Source organism: Solea solea, chromosome 9, assembly GCF_958295425.1.
Source record: "Solea solea chromosome 9, fSolSol10.1, whole genome shotgun sequence".
Lineage (NCBI taxonomy): Eukaryota > Metazoa > Chordata > Actinopteri > Pleuronectiformes > Soleidae > Solea > Solea solea.
This window is the reverse complement of record NC_081142.1, coordinates 7780000-7797619: the sequence shown is the minus strand read 5'-3', so window position 1 is coordinate 7797619 and position 17620 is coordinate 7780000. Positions and strand designations below refer to the sequence as shown.

General features: G+C 38.7%; 2 protein-coding genes across 4 annotated transcripts in view; both read right to left on the bottom strand.

Moving 5' to 3' along the window:
• Positions 1-17620, bottom strand: part of agbl4 (AGBL carboxypeptidase 4) — a 266168-nt gene that overhangs the window by 62046 nt on the left and 186502 nt on the right. The window lies entirely within an intron of this gene.
• Positions 1712-16757, bottom strand: bend5 (BEN domain containing 5). Of its 3 annotated transcripts, none has more exons than XM_058638218.1 (6): positions 16473-16757; positions 15212-15342; positions 12820-13303; positions 11230-11378; positions 8157-8370; positions 1712-7959 (listed from the first exon to the last, which is right to left on the bottom strand). In XM_058638218.1, exons 1-6 carry the CDS (start codon positions 16654-16656, stop codon positions 7763-7765), a joined length of 1359 nt encoding a protein of 452 aa, XP_058494201.1. In that variant the 5' UTR covers positions 16657-16757; the 3' UTR covers positions 1712-7762. The 3 variants fall into 3 exon arrangements, with proteins under 3 accessions (XP_058494201.1, XP_058494203.1, XP_058494202.1); XM_058638220.1 differs by lacking the exon at positions 16473-16757 and adding an exon at positions 16228-16316; XM_058638219.1 differs by lacking the exon at positions 16473-16757 and adding an exon at positions 15711-16208.

The window sequence follows — 17620 nt, the reverse complement described above, 5'->3', positions numbered from 1 at the left end:
CAGAATGCCATGACCAACAGTGTAATGTGCGAAAATTGTCACATAGGTAGACAGAACTAATATGTTGATATATGTTGAACTAAAGCCGGAGAAAAATATGACAATGAGAACTCAATGATATGTATATGAATTCATAGATGACAACATACATTAGAAGAAAGATCAGGAATTGTGGGATGGAGTTTACTGCTGACAGACCTAATAATGCAGTATTTCTAATATAAGGTTTAATGTTGGTGTACAATGCTTTTTTTTTTTTTTTTTTTTACATAAAAGCATTTTAAACCTACATAAATTTGGAGCATTTTTTTTGTTAGGACTCACGCATTTAAGATCTTTTTGGTTCCTCACAAGAAAAAGTCCAGACAGATTTGAATAATAGCTTACCTTTCAGTTTTGACTTCTTATCTCACGGAAGGACAAGAGACGACAATAAAAAGAAAGACAGGAAGAGTTTTGTGCTGATAGAATAAAAGTCTTGATTTATTTCAGTTTATCTATACATTAGACAGGTGTTCCTGAATGCAGCAAGAGAAAACAGAACAGGATGCTAAGCGTCAAAGAGTTGCTCGCATAGCAGAGGTGTGGCCGGTTTAGCAAAGACATGTACACTCTCTATCGCAGATAGGTTTTTCTTTAAGTGAGGGTTTCTGCCTCTAGAAGGCTGAAGTAGGGAGAGGGAGTGTTTACTGCAATAGTCTTGAAATGAATGTTCACATTATCATACTAACTGGAAGTACTCCATACAGTGATAACCCTGTCATCCCCTAATAATCGTTGCAATATAGTTACAGCTATTGCAGACCGGTATATACCCAAGCAGCCCTGTAGAGTTTAACTCCATGGGTGCGGAAATGTAGTAATGGTTTTGTATGGATTTGTCATATCGCCTTCGTCCCCGTTGACTCAATCTCAAGACTGTGCAGACACATTCAGAGGTTTGAACATTGGCCAGTCATCTCCCTCTCTGGCTCACCCTCCACCCAACAATGATGTGGTTCACAACTTAACACCTGCATAGGAATTCAGTTACAAACACAAAACTCTCTGGGTCAGTTCTCTGCGCCAGAGCAAAGCTTACAATTGAACCATTGTGGGAAAAAAACGTCCAACGGATGGCTTAAGTGCTTCCATTAAACCAACTGCTTTATACAATCTGCTCACAGTAAAAACTGAATTTTCCAGCAACGGCTCAGTTCTTTGACATGACCCGAGTAGAAAAACACAGGAAAACAAACACATACATACGGACAGATAGAGCAAACCAACCCCTCAACAAAACACAACATATAACAAACACTTTGGTGCAGAAAAGATTCCACTGGTGTCACTGCACAGGGTAAAAAAAAAATAAAAGGAAATATAATGCACTTGTTTGTATAATTACGCCAAGTCAACCACTCACAAACTGCTCAACTAATTATTTACAGTACTCTGCAATACTCTTCTCCACCATTAGATTTGTTGTATTAGCCATGTTATAAAGATCATACAGTAGAATTATCTCTCAATCACTTTATTGGAACACGTCTAGGAAAAAAGGGGGAAAACTAACTTGTACAAGTATTTAGTAGCTCTTAAAGTATCTCTTAAAACATTTATCAGAGTGGAACCCTGATAAATGCTATCGGTAAAACATGTTTGTCCAACTAATTTATAAACTCATCGACAGTTTGACATCATTCAAAATCCATATGGCAATGATCACAGACTGCAAGAACTCATTTTCAATAACGTTAAATGAGCCTTGATTTGGGGAAAAATTAATATATGTCATTTTTTAAGTAAATGGTTTCTTTGCTTAAACTTTCTTACATTTAAACAAGTTAAATACATGTTTGCCCATTTTCCCTCATTTTTAGAAACATGACAACTAGATTTACAAGCTAGTTTTAAGAATTCCAGCAAAGCAAAAATCCACTCACCCTATTGGCATATTGTTTTTCTTACAACAAGAACATTTAAATCAATTTTGGAATATTTGTCTTATTTCTAGTCGGGCTGTTTTCTTTTGCAGTGTGAAAAACAACAAAGCTGGTGGTGCCCAAAGACTTTTGCACAGTACTGTAGTGACAACTCAGATTTACTCAAACAACAGTCAACGACACAGAGATACAACTGGTCAATCACAGATTAAGATGGTCACTTGAAACATGAATCGTTGTGAAAAATCCCCGGCAGTCTTTGTGAATGTATCCTGACGACTGCGGTGTGTGACATTTTCAACCAAATCAATAGTTTTTCAACCATAAACAAGAACCACCAATGGAATCAGTCCTCTGTAAAACAACATAACTTTGCCTGAAAGTATATTATATTAAATGTTTTTTTTTGTTTTTTTTACATATATATATATTTAGCTGAGGAGATATTCTACTGTTACATATACACTGCCCAGTTTAGTTGAGATTTCCTATGACTACGTGGAATGCGACCAATGAACAGTGGCATCCTCTCACTTGGGACAGCCATCTGAGTGTGAGTTAATAATCCCGTACTACATATAGTGTAACCTGATCTAACTGTTAAAAATGCATATATCTGAAAATACACCGCGACAATGTAATATTTGTAGACAACAGGTGCGAGAAGCAGATGCATCCATTGAAAATCAGCAAAAGTCTGAGGTACTTGTGAAACTCACAGCTGAGGATATAATCATTATCTACAATATTTGGATGGATAGCATATATATATATCTATATATATATAGAATTGATACAGTAATAGCAGGGTTACTGGTTTTGCAAAATATTTTGGCTTATATTCTGATTAGCTGAGGGGATAGTGGCAGTTGACACACCTGAATAAAACATAGCTGTATGATTAAAAACATAGAAAAACAGCACCATTTGAGGTCCAATAGATCAGTTTTGTTTGCTGGTAGCACCGTCAACCAGTAAAAATCTCAGAATGCATTACAGAGACAGAACACAACCACTGACCAACTGCACAACATAGCAAAGAGCAAAGGTATATTCATATATATATATATATATATATATATATATATTCTGAGACGACCCCCTCACGCAGACGCACCCCTTTAAAGCAGCATCTTAAGCTCAAAATAAAAGAGATTTCTCTTAAGAATGATATTTCTGTACTGAGGTGTTTAACAAGTTTAATATGCTATACATGTTGAGAGTAACCAGGTATACCTTTTTCCTATAGTAGTATTAATATTATCTTTTTTTTTTTTAATATACACACATAGTTTACAGTCACTAACAAACAAACACCAGAGTAACAATGAGGTAGGACGGTGAAGTTAGATGAAGTAGAACCGGTTTGTGGATTGTATACAAAGTTACTGATACCTTAAGAAAATATAGACCTAGCATTGTGTTCCTCCCATTTGTCTTGTTCTCAAGTAAGTCTGACATTTTATCTGACGCTCAAACACTAATGTATCTCAAAAAGCCTTAGTTGCAAAAAGGGTGAGATGCTATTCAGCTTGTTCCACACAGTGAAGCTAGAAATTGATCTTCCCCCCCCCCCCAAAAAAAAAACAAACATGAGGCAACCTCACTTCTGAAGCTCTGACAGTTGTTCACAACATAGGCCAAAACACACAAGGAGGACGGGATTTGCTATTATCTCCATACACTTGTATTTTAAAAGTCCATATAAATGTCGAGAGAGTAATGACTTAGAGGTCGCACAGGAGGACGATCACAAAGCCAGTGACACTTCCTTGTACTACGCGAATGTGATAATGAAAGAACTGGAAAATTTGGTATTACAGAGCCATTAACGGCTCTGCCAGGTTATATATCGGTGTATGTTGAATTCCAAAATGCTCCTCTGCAAGTGACTTGATATATCTGACAGAGATTGGCTTTGTCATCACAGTTAAAGCCAAAATCTAGGTTGAAAACAGTACTTTCATGCGGCTTTCATCAACTAAAGATGGTCTTAGTTAAAGGATTAGGCTTAATCACGCTCTAGAAAACCAGCCTTTTCCAACCGCAAACCCTTTTGGCATCCGACAATAAAGAAACAAACACAATACATAACAATGTGTCAGAATTTCAGCAAGGTTATTTTGCACAGCAGAAATCGTTTTTTTTCTTTTAAACTGCATGTATTTTAAATACATGCTTGAACACGTACATCTCACATGTTCCTTTGTACACGGGGTAAAAGAACGAGGGGACACGAACAAAAAAGGAACTCAAAAATATATCAACAAAATGTCACCCTTTGGTGGCTTAAGGTTCACTATGCTCTGTTACATTGGCATAGGCCATTTTTTTTGTGCAAATCATGCCGATTCCTTGGTCAGCATCATCCTCCTCCTTTACCTTGATCTCAGCTTTCAATAGTTTGGCTTACCTTTTTCACTCATTTGTAAAAAATACACAGTTATCTCCATATAGGTTTTCATGTCTATACATAACCAGCATCTTGACACGTTTCATTAAAGCACATATTCCAGTCATCTTGCACATTCCATAGGTAAATTTCTTAAAATCGGTGAACCGATAAGAGAAGTGCAGTTGGCTTGTTTGCTTGTCAATTTGCTACGTAAGCCAGCTGTCGTTCACAAAGCCATAATGAAATGCAGAATCCAGTTTTTATCACTATTTCACTTGGGGACATAATGTTTTAAAACATGTTAAGTTTGCTGTGGTTTGTCATATGTGAAACAAACCAAACTACATCTCATATCTTGTTCTTATCATTAAAAATGAACAGACAAAAAATGTCCTAAGGTGCTTCATGATAATACAATGATTGTTAGGCCTTAATTTATATAGACATTTAAAAACAAACAAAAAAAACCATTTCTTTAAGATTGACTAATCTGCCCATAAGTTTAAAGTGCATTCAATATAAATGATTTTTGTCAATTTAAATACTGCTTCGAAACGGTTCCACGATACAGATTTCCATCTTACTGTGGGAGACGATTAGAGAGTAGATTCTATCATGTTGTGATTGTAGCTTAATGTAAGGGCTCTTTTTAAATGCTACGTTCAGGTAAGTCTCGTCTCTCTAAACCCACAGAGATAACTTCGGCTAAGACAGGGTGATTTTTTTTTTTTGTATATTTCACTGATCTACATCTGGATATAATATCTTTAAGCCAACAATTCAAATGTAAAAACATACAAAAAAAATAAGAAAGCTAAAGAAAAAAAAAGAAGAAAAGAAAATCCATGTCATGTAACATGGAATTACAACATTAACTAATAATTTCAACTTGACCAGAACCTTTAAAACTTTAACAGGTAAAATGATTAGAAATTGAAATATCAATGTTTTTGTAAAAAAAAAATATAAAGATGGATTTTATGTACACTAAAATATCCCCAATACACAAGGTAGCTTAACAAAAGGCTGATCTGATCTTTTGTGATAACAAAAACCAAGACAGACAAAATGACAGAGAGAAAATAAACCAACTGACAAACAAGAATTTAGAGTGTGACGAGGAGAAAGGCTTGATGGGCAGCTCTGCAGCAGATTCACAGTTTGCCACAGCTATAGGTCACAGTTGCGATTTCAATCTGCAGCATTTAGTTCCAGCCTGCAGTCAGCCACACAAACCTTTTTGGATCAAAACAATAAAACAACTGGAGAGAGAGAGAGAGAGAGAGAGAAATACATAGAAGAAAAAACAATTTTTGAAGTTCTGATGGCATAGCTCAGAGGAAGCTGTCACTGGAGCGACCTTCCTTTGTTCCCCAGTGGCATGGCTTAAAAAAGAGGGGGTTATTATAGGGTTCAGCAGGCCCAGACAACTTCAACAGCACAACAGTTTTTCAGACAGCTTTACCCACAGCTCACACTGATTTCACATGAGGACGACTTGTTCCGTGCAGAGCTGCACTCTGATTTTCTTGCCCACATTGCATCACGCAGGCCAGCATCTCTTAACAGGATGGGGGGGCAGCAAGCAGCCCGGCTCTGATCAACTCAGCAGCAGAATCACATTGGGCATCAAATAGTACCAAGCCATCACTTTCACATTCTCACAGCAAATTGAAGGTGACGCTTCAAAACTTCAGCTCACTCAACATTTACAATCACAGCTTACTAGAAAACCCAGGGGTAAACCAGTCCCTGGTGATTGCCAAATCCATTTAAGGCCTTTCGAGACATCAACGTGCCTGTACCACAACAAACCATTAAACAGTCAAATCGTCTGAAAGTGACATGTTTGATTAAAAGCGACGCAGGAAAATGCCATCTAAACCTTTCCTTGTGCTCTCTCGCTGATGGCAAATGCGCTAAACTCAACGTAGGGCTGGGCAATAACTCAATAACAATAACAATAGCAGTTTATAGAGAAAAATCAATGATTTCAATTAGTTGCAGACATATTATTTGTTGATAATGTCACTGCATTCTCTGGAGCTGAATAATACTGTTTTTTTTACAGAGTGAGTCATCTCATCGTCTATCCATCCAACATGACAACAGACGCTTGTGTGCCATACCTACTCTGACTCTGTAAACAGCTGTGCTAACAGCTGATTTGTTCGTTACTCTGTGCATCTACTGTGGGAAGACGAAGATTGTTTGTGTCATCCATTGTCCCAGGAATAATTAATGTCACTGTTCAGTTCTTCTGATAAGCAAAGAGGGCATGGATGCAGGTTAAGAAGCACTCACAACACCCTCTACTGGACAATTTGGTGATTACTTGAAACAGTCTGATGCTCTTGCAGGCTGTACAATACTATAAATGAGCTGCTTCAATAATCGATGACTAGTCATCAAAGTAGTTGCAGATCTAGTGCAAAACCACTTAATCGTATCATCTTAAACACACTGCTAATTGTTGTCTGTGTATTAAAAAGTTTAAAACACAATAACTGATTTCTTCTACATTCTCAGTAACCTCAATCTTTAACTATCTGACATTTCTTTATAATAAAAGTTATCAATACGTCTGATTTGAAACTAATTTACGATGATTATGTTATTGACCATATTGTCCATCCCTAAGTAAAAGGTCAACATACAAAGCAAAACCATAACACTCCATAGACTCTACAGTAGAGTCATGCTTCCCACTTAAGCCCTCTCTTTAATAAAACTATGTGTTCTAATTGACCTACTTTGGGGAGTGCACACACTCATAAATCATCTCTTCGAGCAACAGAATCTCTGTTGAAAAATGTAATATGGCTGTTAACAATTAAGACTTGTGCACGTGAGACAATTATGTCCCGGCCTATGCAGTAAGTACCAACAGCAAGTAAGTACCCGCAGTTATCTAGTAGTTACCAAAAATTCATCCAAGTCTAAAATCTAATGCAAGCTAGCATCACTATCTTTCTAGCACAAGAAGACTTTGTCTAGGGAAATAACCTTACTTTTTAAAAGTTTAATGACACAAAATTATGTTCTGACACAGAACAATAAATTAATTTAACAATCATATCTAATCTCTTTTTGACACAAATGCATACACCTCAATAAACCATGTCTTTGTACCACTCCACTCTAAATCTTTAAAAAGAACACAAACCACTCATACCAGCTCATACTAAACTAACTCGTCAATTTATGGCTGTTGGGTAAAGCTGTCTCTCAGCCAATGAAGAAACTGGGCACTGAAGATGTTCTGTAGGGAGTTGGGAAGGGTTATATTTGTGTAAAAAAATTGACATAATAACCAATCCAGTGGGTCAAAGAATACAACGCCTCCTGAAACGTCTCCCAACAACCCATTCCAAGTCCCCTTAATAATCTTTGAACCATGGGGAGGGGGGGCAGAAGGCGCTGGTGTGACAACAGTTGATCATTACATGCCATCGTAGCTGAAGTTCTCCATCTTGACTGTCTGTCTGATGAGCAGCTTGGACTCTCGCCGCTCCTCGTTCTTGATGGACTTGTTGATATCCATTATCTTTTCACAAATGTATTTGTTCACTTTGGATAATCTCTGCGTAATCTCTGCACTGTCGGCTGTCTCCTGAGACACTCTGTCGTACAGACATTCTGGGGAAGGAGTTTGTGTTACCAGTCAGACTACACCAAATTAAAAACTGCAGATTTTATCTTTAACTGGTGTCAAACGAATATTATTCAATGACTGAAAGGCAGCATGAGAAGAGCAAATAATCAATTAACAAGAAATCCTTCAGAACAATTAATCTCACTCTTTGACTTTATGCTTTAAATATTAAAGGTCTTACCTCTGACAATTTTCAGCTTGCTAGGTGACAGTGGCGGTTTGGGCAGAGCATCCTTCTTTTTTTTGGTTGCCACACCTGTGACACTGCGGTTTTTGAGGGTTTCTGTTCCCCAGATCATTACAGCCAGGTTCTTTGTGAACTTGGAGTCTCCCTGGGTGCGTTGTAGTTGGTGCCACTTTTCTTCTTCTACCCAAATTCCACCACCAAGGTGAACCTGTAAAGCAGACAGGTGTAAACACTACTATATATATATTCATATCTATATAGTCTGCCAACATGATAACACATGTAATAAGTGTTGTTATCTGAATAATGTCCGATGAAATTAAAAGCCTAATACATTCTGGCGATAATCAGTTAATAATGCATACAAAGCACTACCCTGAAGTCACATCCATTTAACATTTCTTTGTTTATGCTGCATTTCTAACATTACTGCCCACTGAGAATATGTCTGCAACAACAAGGGTTGAAAACTTTATGTATATATATATATACACACACATATACATATATATATATATATATATATATATATATATACATACACACACACACACACATCCTCTGTGGTCTTCCTCTTTCCCTCCTGCCAATAGCTCCATCTTCAACATCCTTTGTTCCAGATAACCACCATCTCTCCTCAGCACGTAACTAAACCTTGCCTCTGTTACTTTATTTCCAAACCTTTCAGCCTGAGCTGTCCATCAAGTATGCAAATTTGTAATTCTGTATATCTGGGTCACTCCCAACAAAAATTTCAGCATCTTCTGCCACCTCCAGCTTCACCTCCTGTCTTTCGGACAGTGCCACTGTCTCCAAATCATACATCATAGCAGGTCTCACTACTGTCTTGTAGACCTTCTCTTTCACTTTTGCTGCTGTCTTCTATCACACATCACCCCTCACACTCAATCCACCCGGCCTGCACTCTCTGCTTCACTTCTCTTGTGCACTGTCCATTGCTTTAAATGGTCGACCCCAGGTATTTAAACTCGCCCACTTTTGCCACCTCTACTCCTTGAATCCTCACTGTACCAACTATCTCACTGTCATTCACACAGATATGCTCTTTTGCTTCTACTAACTTTCATCCATCTTCTCTCCAGTGCATATTTCCACCTCTCCAGGCTTTCTTCCACCTGTCCCTCACTCTCACTACAAATTACAATATCATCTGCAAAAAACAGAGTCCACAGAGATTCCTGCCTGACCTCATATGACAACCTGTCCATCACCTTTACAAGAAAACAAGCTCAGAGCTGATCCCTGATGTAATCCCACAATCACCTTGAACCCATTTGTCACTCCCAGTGCACACCTCACCACTGTCCTGCACCACCTTTAGATACTTCTCTGCCACTCCCAACTTCCTCACACACTACCACAGCTCCTCTCTTGGCCCTCAATTATAAGCTTTCTTTAGATTCATAAAGTCACAGTGCTACTCCTTCTGGTCTTGACTATACTTCTTCATCAGCACTCTCAAAGCAAAGGTAGCATATGCAATTCTCTTTCTTGAAACTTAACTGTCAAGGTTTCTAATATTCTCCATACCCTGCCTGACAGATCCATTAGATCTCCACTTCTTTCCTTAACCAGGCTTCAGCAACTATTTCCCACATCTTCATGGTATGGCTGATCAACTTTATACTTCTGTAATTACTGCAATTCTGCACATCACCCTTGTTACTGAAAATCAGTACTACTTCACTACACTTCTTCTCCACTCCTCAGGCATTTTCTCACTCTTCAAGTTTGTGTAGATGGTTACTGTTAACTGATCAAACATTGAGTGGAGACAGCAATTTCATTTAATAACACTGATGCTACAGCAAAACAATTAAATGTCAAACTCAATAGCCAAGGACATATATGTGTGCTGTGGGATCCAAGTTTCACCAATCTACAACGCTTCATTTGAGGAGACAAGAAAGAGCATACTAAATCTTGAAAGCACATCTTAGCCAGCTCCTACTTAGACTACATTACAAATCCCAAAAGGCAACACTTTCATCAACACAGATACTCTGCCGGATGTCTGAATTACCTCCGCAAAAAAACTTAGCCTTTAGCACTCTACACACTGCAACTGCATGTTGCATAAGCCTGCACCAAACACTCCAAGCCGATTGTCAGCCTAGGTCGACTGCCCTGGTCCTCTAGGTGAGCTGATGCAGCAGGAAGCATATGCAAGGCCCTTTTCCTGCTCTGCTCTCCACTCACTGTAAAGTCTTTAGGCTAGCATCCAAAAGGCTTTTCCCTGTGCAGCTAATGTGCTTTAGGCCCGCGGCCAGTAGACAAGCTTTTTACTGCCCTCAAGTTAGACAAGATTGTTTTCATCCTCTCTCCCCTCTTGCTCTTGTTTATCTCTCTCTCTCCACTGCTCTTCATCCTGTTCTATCACTTGTCCCCTCTCGCGTTCTCACTGGGGCTAACCTGTCAGTCACTTTAAATTCCTCTCGTGCAAATAATTAATATGGGGTCCCTTATGTAGGAGAATTCTAATTTGCAAGTGTTCTTCACGCTTGAAATGACTACAGGCCACAAAGCTTGTAGTACCAATTCCCCCCCTGTCATCAGAAACAGGACACTGGTTGAGTTACAGCAGAGGGGGGAGTTAAGAACCCAAACAGGCTAATAAACACTGATGATGTTGGCTGGGCTTGCAGGAACAATAATAATCGTCTCAACCTTGTTTACCTACTAGGGTAGGGCAAATGGGGGAAAGGACTGATCAGTAGTGATGGCATGTTCCCACGTTCACAAGGGTAGAGGAAACACTGCATTTCCTACAAATTCATGCTATTTACGGCAGACAGCCAGGTATACAGAGAGACAGAACTGAAGGATTTAGAATTCTTAAAGCGAGAGAGGAAATATTATGAGTATCTATAAATCAAGGTTAAAAAGGTAAAACCATAAAGACCATTTGGATAGTTCGGTGGCAGATCAACAGACTGATGATGTGTGGAAAATCTAAATTAAACACTTGGAAAGGTGGTAATCACATGCCAGCTGGAGGGAATACTGAAAATCGACATCAAGTGTCTCATCATCTAGTGAGACGAACCTTTCCATCATTGCAGGTGTATACTGTTCTAGGGGAAGGCGAATAGCTGGAACTGGTGTTGGCTTCTTCTCTGCATGTCTCCTGGGCTTCAACAATGGGTTCAACAACTTCGGCCTTGATTGTCTGAGTGCCATTGTCATGCATAGGCTCTGGAAACAAGATAAGATGGCCTTTATTAATCCAACAAGGGAAGATACAAATGAGACATATAACATAGTACAAGCAACAAACACACTGCTGTCAACACTTAAGGTTGAGAGGAGGTCAAGCAATACACTAAAACAAAACAGAGAACATTGACATTGGACAATGTCCTCTCCTTGTAAACAGCTAATTGCATGTTAATCCTTGCAGTATCTTTACTGCTCTTTTGGTCCACACCACTGGAACAATGCCAACAATTTTGTGTGTTTGCTTTACACCTTGGGTAATGGCCTGTGATTCCAGGTGGACAGTTTTTTAAGCACAGGAGCTAAGCTGGCTTGGTGGCTGGCCACAGTAAACTGAAACTTGACTGTTGAGTTTTAATATCAATCAGAGTTCTCCATACCCTGCCTGACAGCTCCATTAGATTGTCTAGCTAGTTTCCACTAACCAAGTGCCTCTGTCCAGATCAACAGTGAGGCTGAGGATAACACTAGCATTGACTAGCAACGGCACCGCTTTCAGTCACAATAAGCTATGTTGCATTTTATTGAACTTCCCATGTAGGATTTCCTAGTGTGTTGAAGCCGTTTATTATATTATATGATTTAGGTATTAGAATATAATCTGTTATATTATTGTGTATTTTCTTTTGTAATTTTCTACACAGATTTAATAACACTCCCAGCTGCATGTTGTTTTACTCATATTCTGTAAAGTTCTTAGAGTTTTAAGGCTGCATTAAGGAATCTGTTGGGACCTACACTCCCTGGCCAAAGAGTTACAGACAAAAAAAATTGTTGGACCATATTTAGTGTGGATTATAACATGCATTTGCCACTTCAATAAGCTTGCAAAAATGTCACAACATTTATTTCAGTCCAGTTGCATTAGGTTTTTTTTCCCCATGATCTTGATCGTGTTAGGTTTTCTCCAGCACAACCCAATAATTTTCAAGTCTTGTACTCTGTAGTAGTCACTCCATGAGTAAAATTATGTTTTATACTCCCTGACCCTTTCTTTCACAATTTCAGCCAGATGAATCCTGACACAAAACCTGGATGACCTCAGTTTTGGGCATAGGACATTGCTGAACCTAAACCTGACCACAAGATGCAACCTCGGATCATAACACTGCCCTTTTCTCTGCCATTTTCTAAACAAACCTTATAGAGACATTGTTTCTCAACTACAACATCCTAACAGTGTCTAAAATAGTTTATAATTTCATTATAGATATGTGGGATTTCCTGATGATACAGCGAAAGACTAACTGTGTAAGAGTGAACGTGCCTTTGCAGATTGAAGTTTTATTACAACATATTTGCTCAAAGTAACTGGACATATCCACTGGTTAGATTGAAAAGTGGCTGGGGATTTAAGGTTTACTTTTAAAGTGTGACATCATTGGTTTGAATGTTTGTGTGCACTGTCAATGTCTCTCACCGCTGCCCAGTCTCATAAGAAGGACGTCTTGCAGTCTCCTGTTGAAGTCCCTCAGTTCTTTGACTTCTGTCAACAAGCTACCATATTCCTTCAGCTTCTTGGCCTGCTGTACCAGCTGTCTGCGGGTTCTCTCCAGCTCCTGCTGCAGCCTCCTCATCTCCTCCTCCTGTTGTCTGTAGCTGTGAACTAGCTCCTCATACAAGACTCTAGGAACCACGGCTGCAGCTACCTCCGACACACAATCTGAATCCACCTCCAAATGCTGTTGTTGTTGTTGTTGTTCCTGCTGGTGATGATATTGCTGATGTTCTGCCTCCATATCTTCATCTTCATCATCCTCTCCCTCCTCAGCAAGTCTGTCCTCGTCCAGGTCTTCTTCACCCTCCATATAAGAGCTGGCAGCATTTCTCTCCAGTCGAGCTACTACTGCAGCAAGGCTCTTGGAGGAATTGGACAGGGGTCGTCCATGGTCCTGAGACAGAGCCTAAGGAAAATTAAATGTGTGAATTTAAAGAATGTACAAATTTGGATTGTAATACCTTAAAAGTTGAGAATGAACAAGGCCAAACAGGACAGGTGTATAGGGGGATGGTATTTGCAGCACACTCAGAAAATGCACTAAAATAGATACAATATGTAACACTTTGAAGGCAGAACAGTTGTAAACACTAAACATCAATCGAAACATCACATAAAACAACATGACAGACAGACATCTCAGCTGAAACTGGGAAAAGAGGATACACAGATTTCTTTGATGAGCTGTTCAGAGGATTTGTCTGTGAAAGGGCAGCTGTCCAGAGTGCTGAATTTGTGTTAATCCAGCATATGGTAAAAATAGCATGGAGGATTTGAGGTGTCATCCAAGTTTATGGAAACATGACATTGTACCATTAAGAGTACTTTGTATGTATACATTAATATGAATGTGTGACTGTAACTTCAGTTGCATTTTATGTCATACTGAAATAAAAGTCTTTGGACATTTATTTTTTTTAATTAGAAAATGTATGAAGGTCCTTGCTGGCACAGATAAAGATTGCAAATTAAAGGAATTATTTTGATTAAATGTAAAGGTCCACTATGGAACATTTAGGAGGGATTATTGGCAGAAACTGAATATACGTAATGTACAATTGTTTGTATTAGTGTATAATGGCTTTAAAAAAGTCATTTGTTTTGTTTATGCTCATAGAATAAGCCTTTTAAATGTACTTGAGGCCCTTAGCTCTAGAAAAGCCTCCATTTTGCAACAGCAGCCCAAATGGACAAATGCATTTCGTGTCTGAAGCAAAAGCATATTTTGTACACAAAAAAAGGACATTGTTTCTGGTATACAAAAGCCACTGTAGTTCTCTGACGTGCTTGGGAAAGGGAAGGGTCTGTTACAATTTACAGTCTTAACATTAGATGTCACAAATTTTTACACACAGGACTTTTAAATTTGTTCAAACTATTTTTGTTAAAATAATCTTTGCATCCATAAGTAAACATCACCATTCATTTCATTTGACATGATAGAATACCAAAACTATGACGAAGTATTAGACTGAAGAGAAAAAAAACGTTTTATCTTTTGAGAATAAAGTCGTAATATTATGAGCAAAAAAGTAATAATATTTTACGAGAAAAAGTAAATTTAAATTCAATTAAATTAATTATTGAATTATATATATTATAATTATCATTACCATAAAATTATTATTACTATCATTATTGTTAAATGGCAACAGAACGGACTGGAAGGCAACCATACTGCCACTCCTTCTGGATCCAAAAATGTAATTATCAATCTAACGGTTTCCAGAGAAACGATGAAACCTCTTTGAACAGCACGCAGATGTAACCAGTGATAGCCTTGCAGTCGACCACCATCAGCCATTTCCTCCTCCACAAAAGTGATAATTTCTTCCACGTCTGTGTGATTCTTTTTTGGTAACAGACTCAGTTTCTTGAACAATCTTTTCAAAGGTCCTGATAATGTAATGCAGTTGTGCCAAAAGATTAAAAATGTCCTTATTTGTGAAGCCCAAACCAAAATATAACTTCCTAAACTGCTCCACTTTCCTCATCTTGAAGCCGGTTGCAGCTAATCATCTGAGAGTTTGCTTGAATAATACTTATGACTGCATTCTCACAATATTATGTCATTATTCTCATAATTTTATGACTTTATTCTTGAAAGATTACTTTTTTTTCTCTTCAGTTTGTCTCGAATATGGCGTCGTACACAACGACCGACATTCAATGGTGATATCAATAAACAAATATGATTTTTTTTTTAAACTCAAAGGGCAGTGAGACAGTATGACAGCGCACTGGTGTCACAGTCAGTACAGTCACAGTTGTGTCCGTCAAAAACACAACTACTGCCTGATATGGGTGAGCCTACCTTTTTATGCCTAAGTGGCATTCTCTCCTCTCCAAAATTGTTCTCAGTTGAGTTCCCTGAATTCTCGATGGACATCTTGGGAATTTTCATCTTCTTTTGCATTATATTGTCTTCTAATTCCTCTACTGTATCTGTGAAGTGCAGAGACAGAAGAAACTCAAAGTTTCCAAAAAGTTGTATAGAATTTCATATAAACCAGTTTCATTAATTTGTCCTGATTGACCAAGAGCGTTTTTTATCTCGACAATTAACCGTTTTCAAATGAATAAGATCCGTCATCTATGAATAAGATGTAAGCCTGAGTTAACAGAGAACTGAGGTACACGGTGTCCTGGTAATACAGCGCTTTAACATGACAGACGCAGTGAAGGTGTCAGTGAGGTCGGACAGTTCCTGCAGTCCAGACAGCTCATACTCTGGGATTATTAGCACTGTAGCTTGTTTAAGAAAACGCCAGAGAGCAAACACTGTGTAACGTTCAACAAAACACTTAACTTACACACTTCAGCACATTAACACAGGGAAACAGCCACGACGCTGACATGTTACCGACAGACAGGTAACGCGAGCACGGATGTCTGGAGACAAGGCGACGACTGCAGCGCCGCATCCCCTTTATGGCACACACCAAGAAGATAAGCCAGCTAACCGGCTAACCGCAATCCGGAAAAGCCCTAGACGAATATCTCAAATTACATTTACAAATCACAATACAGACATAAAACAGCTCATGTCCGGGCTGTCAGTTGTGTTTTTAAATGGAGTGACAGCTCTGCGTCTGCCCGCAGTCAACTAGCTCGTCTAAGCTAACATGCTAACGCGGAACGAATACACACCGGGCTAGCATGCTACATGTTGTAAACAACCGTTGTGACTGGCTACCGCTGCACGCCACGTATTTAGCGAGACCACCACAACTACTCTGTCGAATCAGCAGAGCCACCGCGGGCAACGCGACAATATAATACATGTGGGGAAAATCCGCTTAGCACCGACGGCGAGGTGTGACAACATACCAAACTTGTCTTAGCATTTCTAACTAGCATGTCCAGCTAGCCACAGCCGAGGACGCTGTAGTGGCTATCGGTGTCAGACTCCAGCTGATCACGTCCTGACAGATTGGACAATAGGGACCCGCCGTGACACATGTCACATTGCCGCGCACACCGACGTGACTTGGTCGGACGGAGAGAGAGAGCGTGAGAGAAAGATAAAACAGCGGTACCGCGTTAAAATTGGAGGTTGTAGGAGGACAACTTACCTGCAAGGGCGAGGATCTGTGCTTCGCACGGCTGGCCTGCGCTGCCATTCTCCTCACTTCTGTGAACCAGATACACCTTCTGCTTATCAAAATCTGTTTTGTGCAGTGGTCTGAAATCTTCCACATTTGAAACGGGCAACGCGTAGCACATATCGTCTTCAAAGAATTTAACAAAAGCATACATTATTTAGTTGTCTTTGGTCCCTGCACTTTGGATATGGTTGACAGTTTTTTTTCTCACAAAGTATTAAAAAAAATATATATACACACATAGGGGGTTGGGGATGCTGTCTGCGATCGGCTATTTATGCCTGGTCCACATCACCAGGGTCGATCGTCAAGGCATGAGTAATAGACAATAACTCAGTAGTGAATTAATACATAAGTAAATCCACACATTTGTTTTGTTTGGATTCACACTTTTTCAGTTTTTTTATTTTACTGCTATTTTATTTTGATGCCCTAACATGTTTGTATATGTGCAGATGTATAGCCGTATATGCGTGAGTTTGTATACTGTACGTGTGTCAAATAAAAAAAGTATTACTTTTTTTAATTTGCTGTAATTGCTGTAATATATGTTTGATTTAAAAAAAATGTGAACAAGATTTGCAAAAAATACCTGTGACTTGGTTTTTTGAACATTTGAAACATTTTGAATAACTTGCTACCTAAAGAAATCCTGAAAATCTTTAATATCTGTGTTATATAAAATGAAGACAGTAGTGATAGATTGTCTTGTGATGTTCTTTTATTCCTTCTTTGACTGTTTACTTTTATTTATTGCACTTGTATTTATGTTATACAGTACATTTATAACTACACACTGGCAACCTGTCCAGGGTCAGCTGGGGTTGGCACCAGCAGCCCCTGTGACCCTCATGTGGAGGATAAAGTGGTAGAAGATGGATGGATATATAAAAACACATCTATTTATACCGTCTGAGTCTGGTCATAAACAGTATGTACTGGAAGAGGTTTGGGGTTTTTTAAAGGATGGTATTATAATCCTATCTGGGATTAACCAGAAGGAATGGCAAATAAATAAATAACAAAACAATAAAAAACAAAAAACAAAATTCAAGTGATTAGATGGGACGTTTCAGTCATACTGGGTTCATTGCCCTTATCAGTTAAGACACCAATTA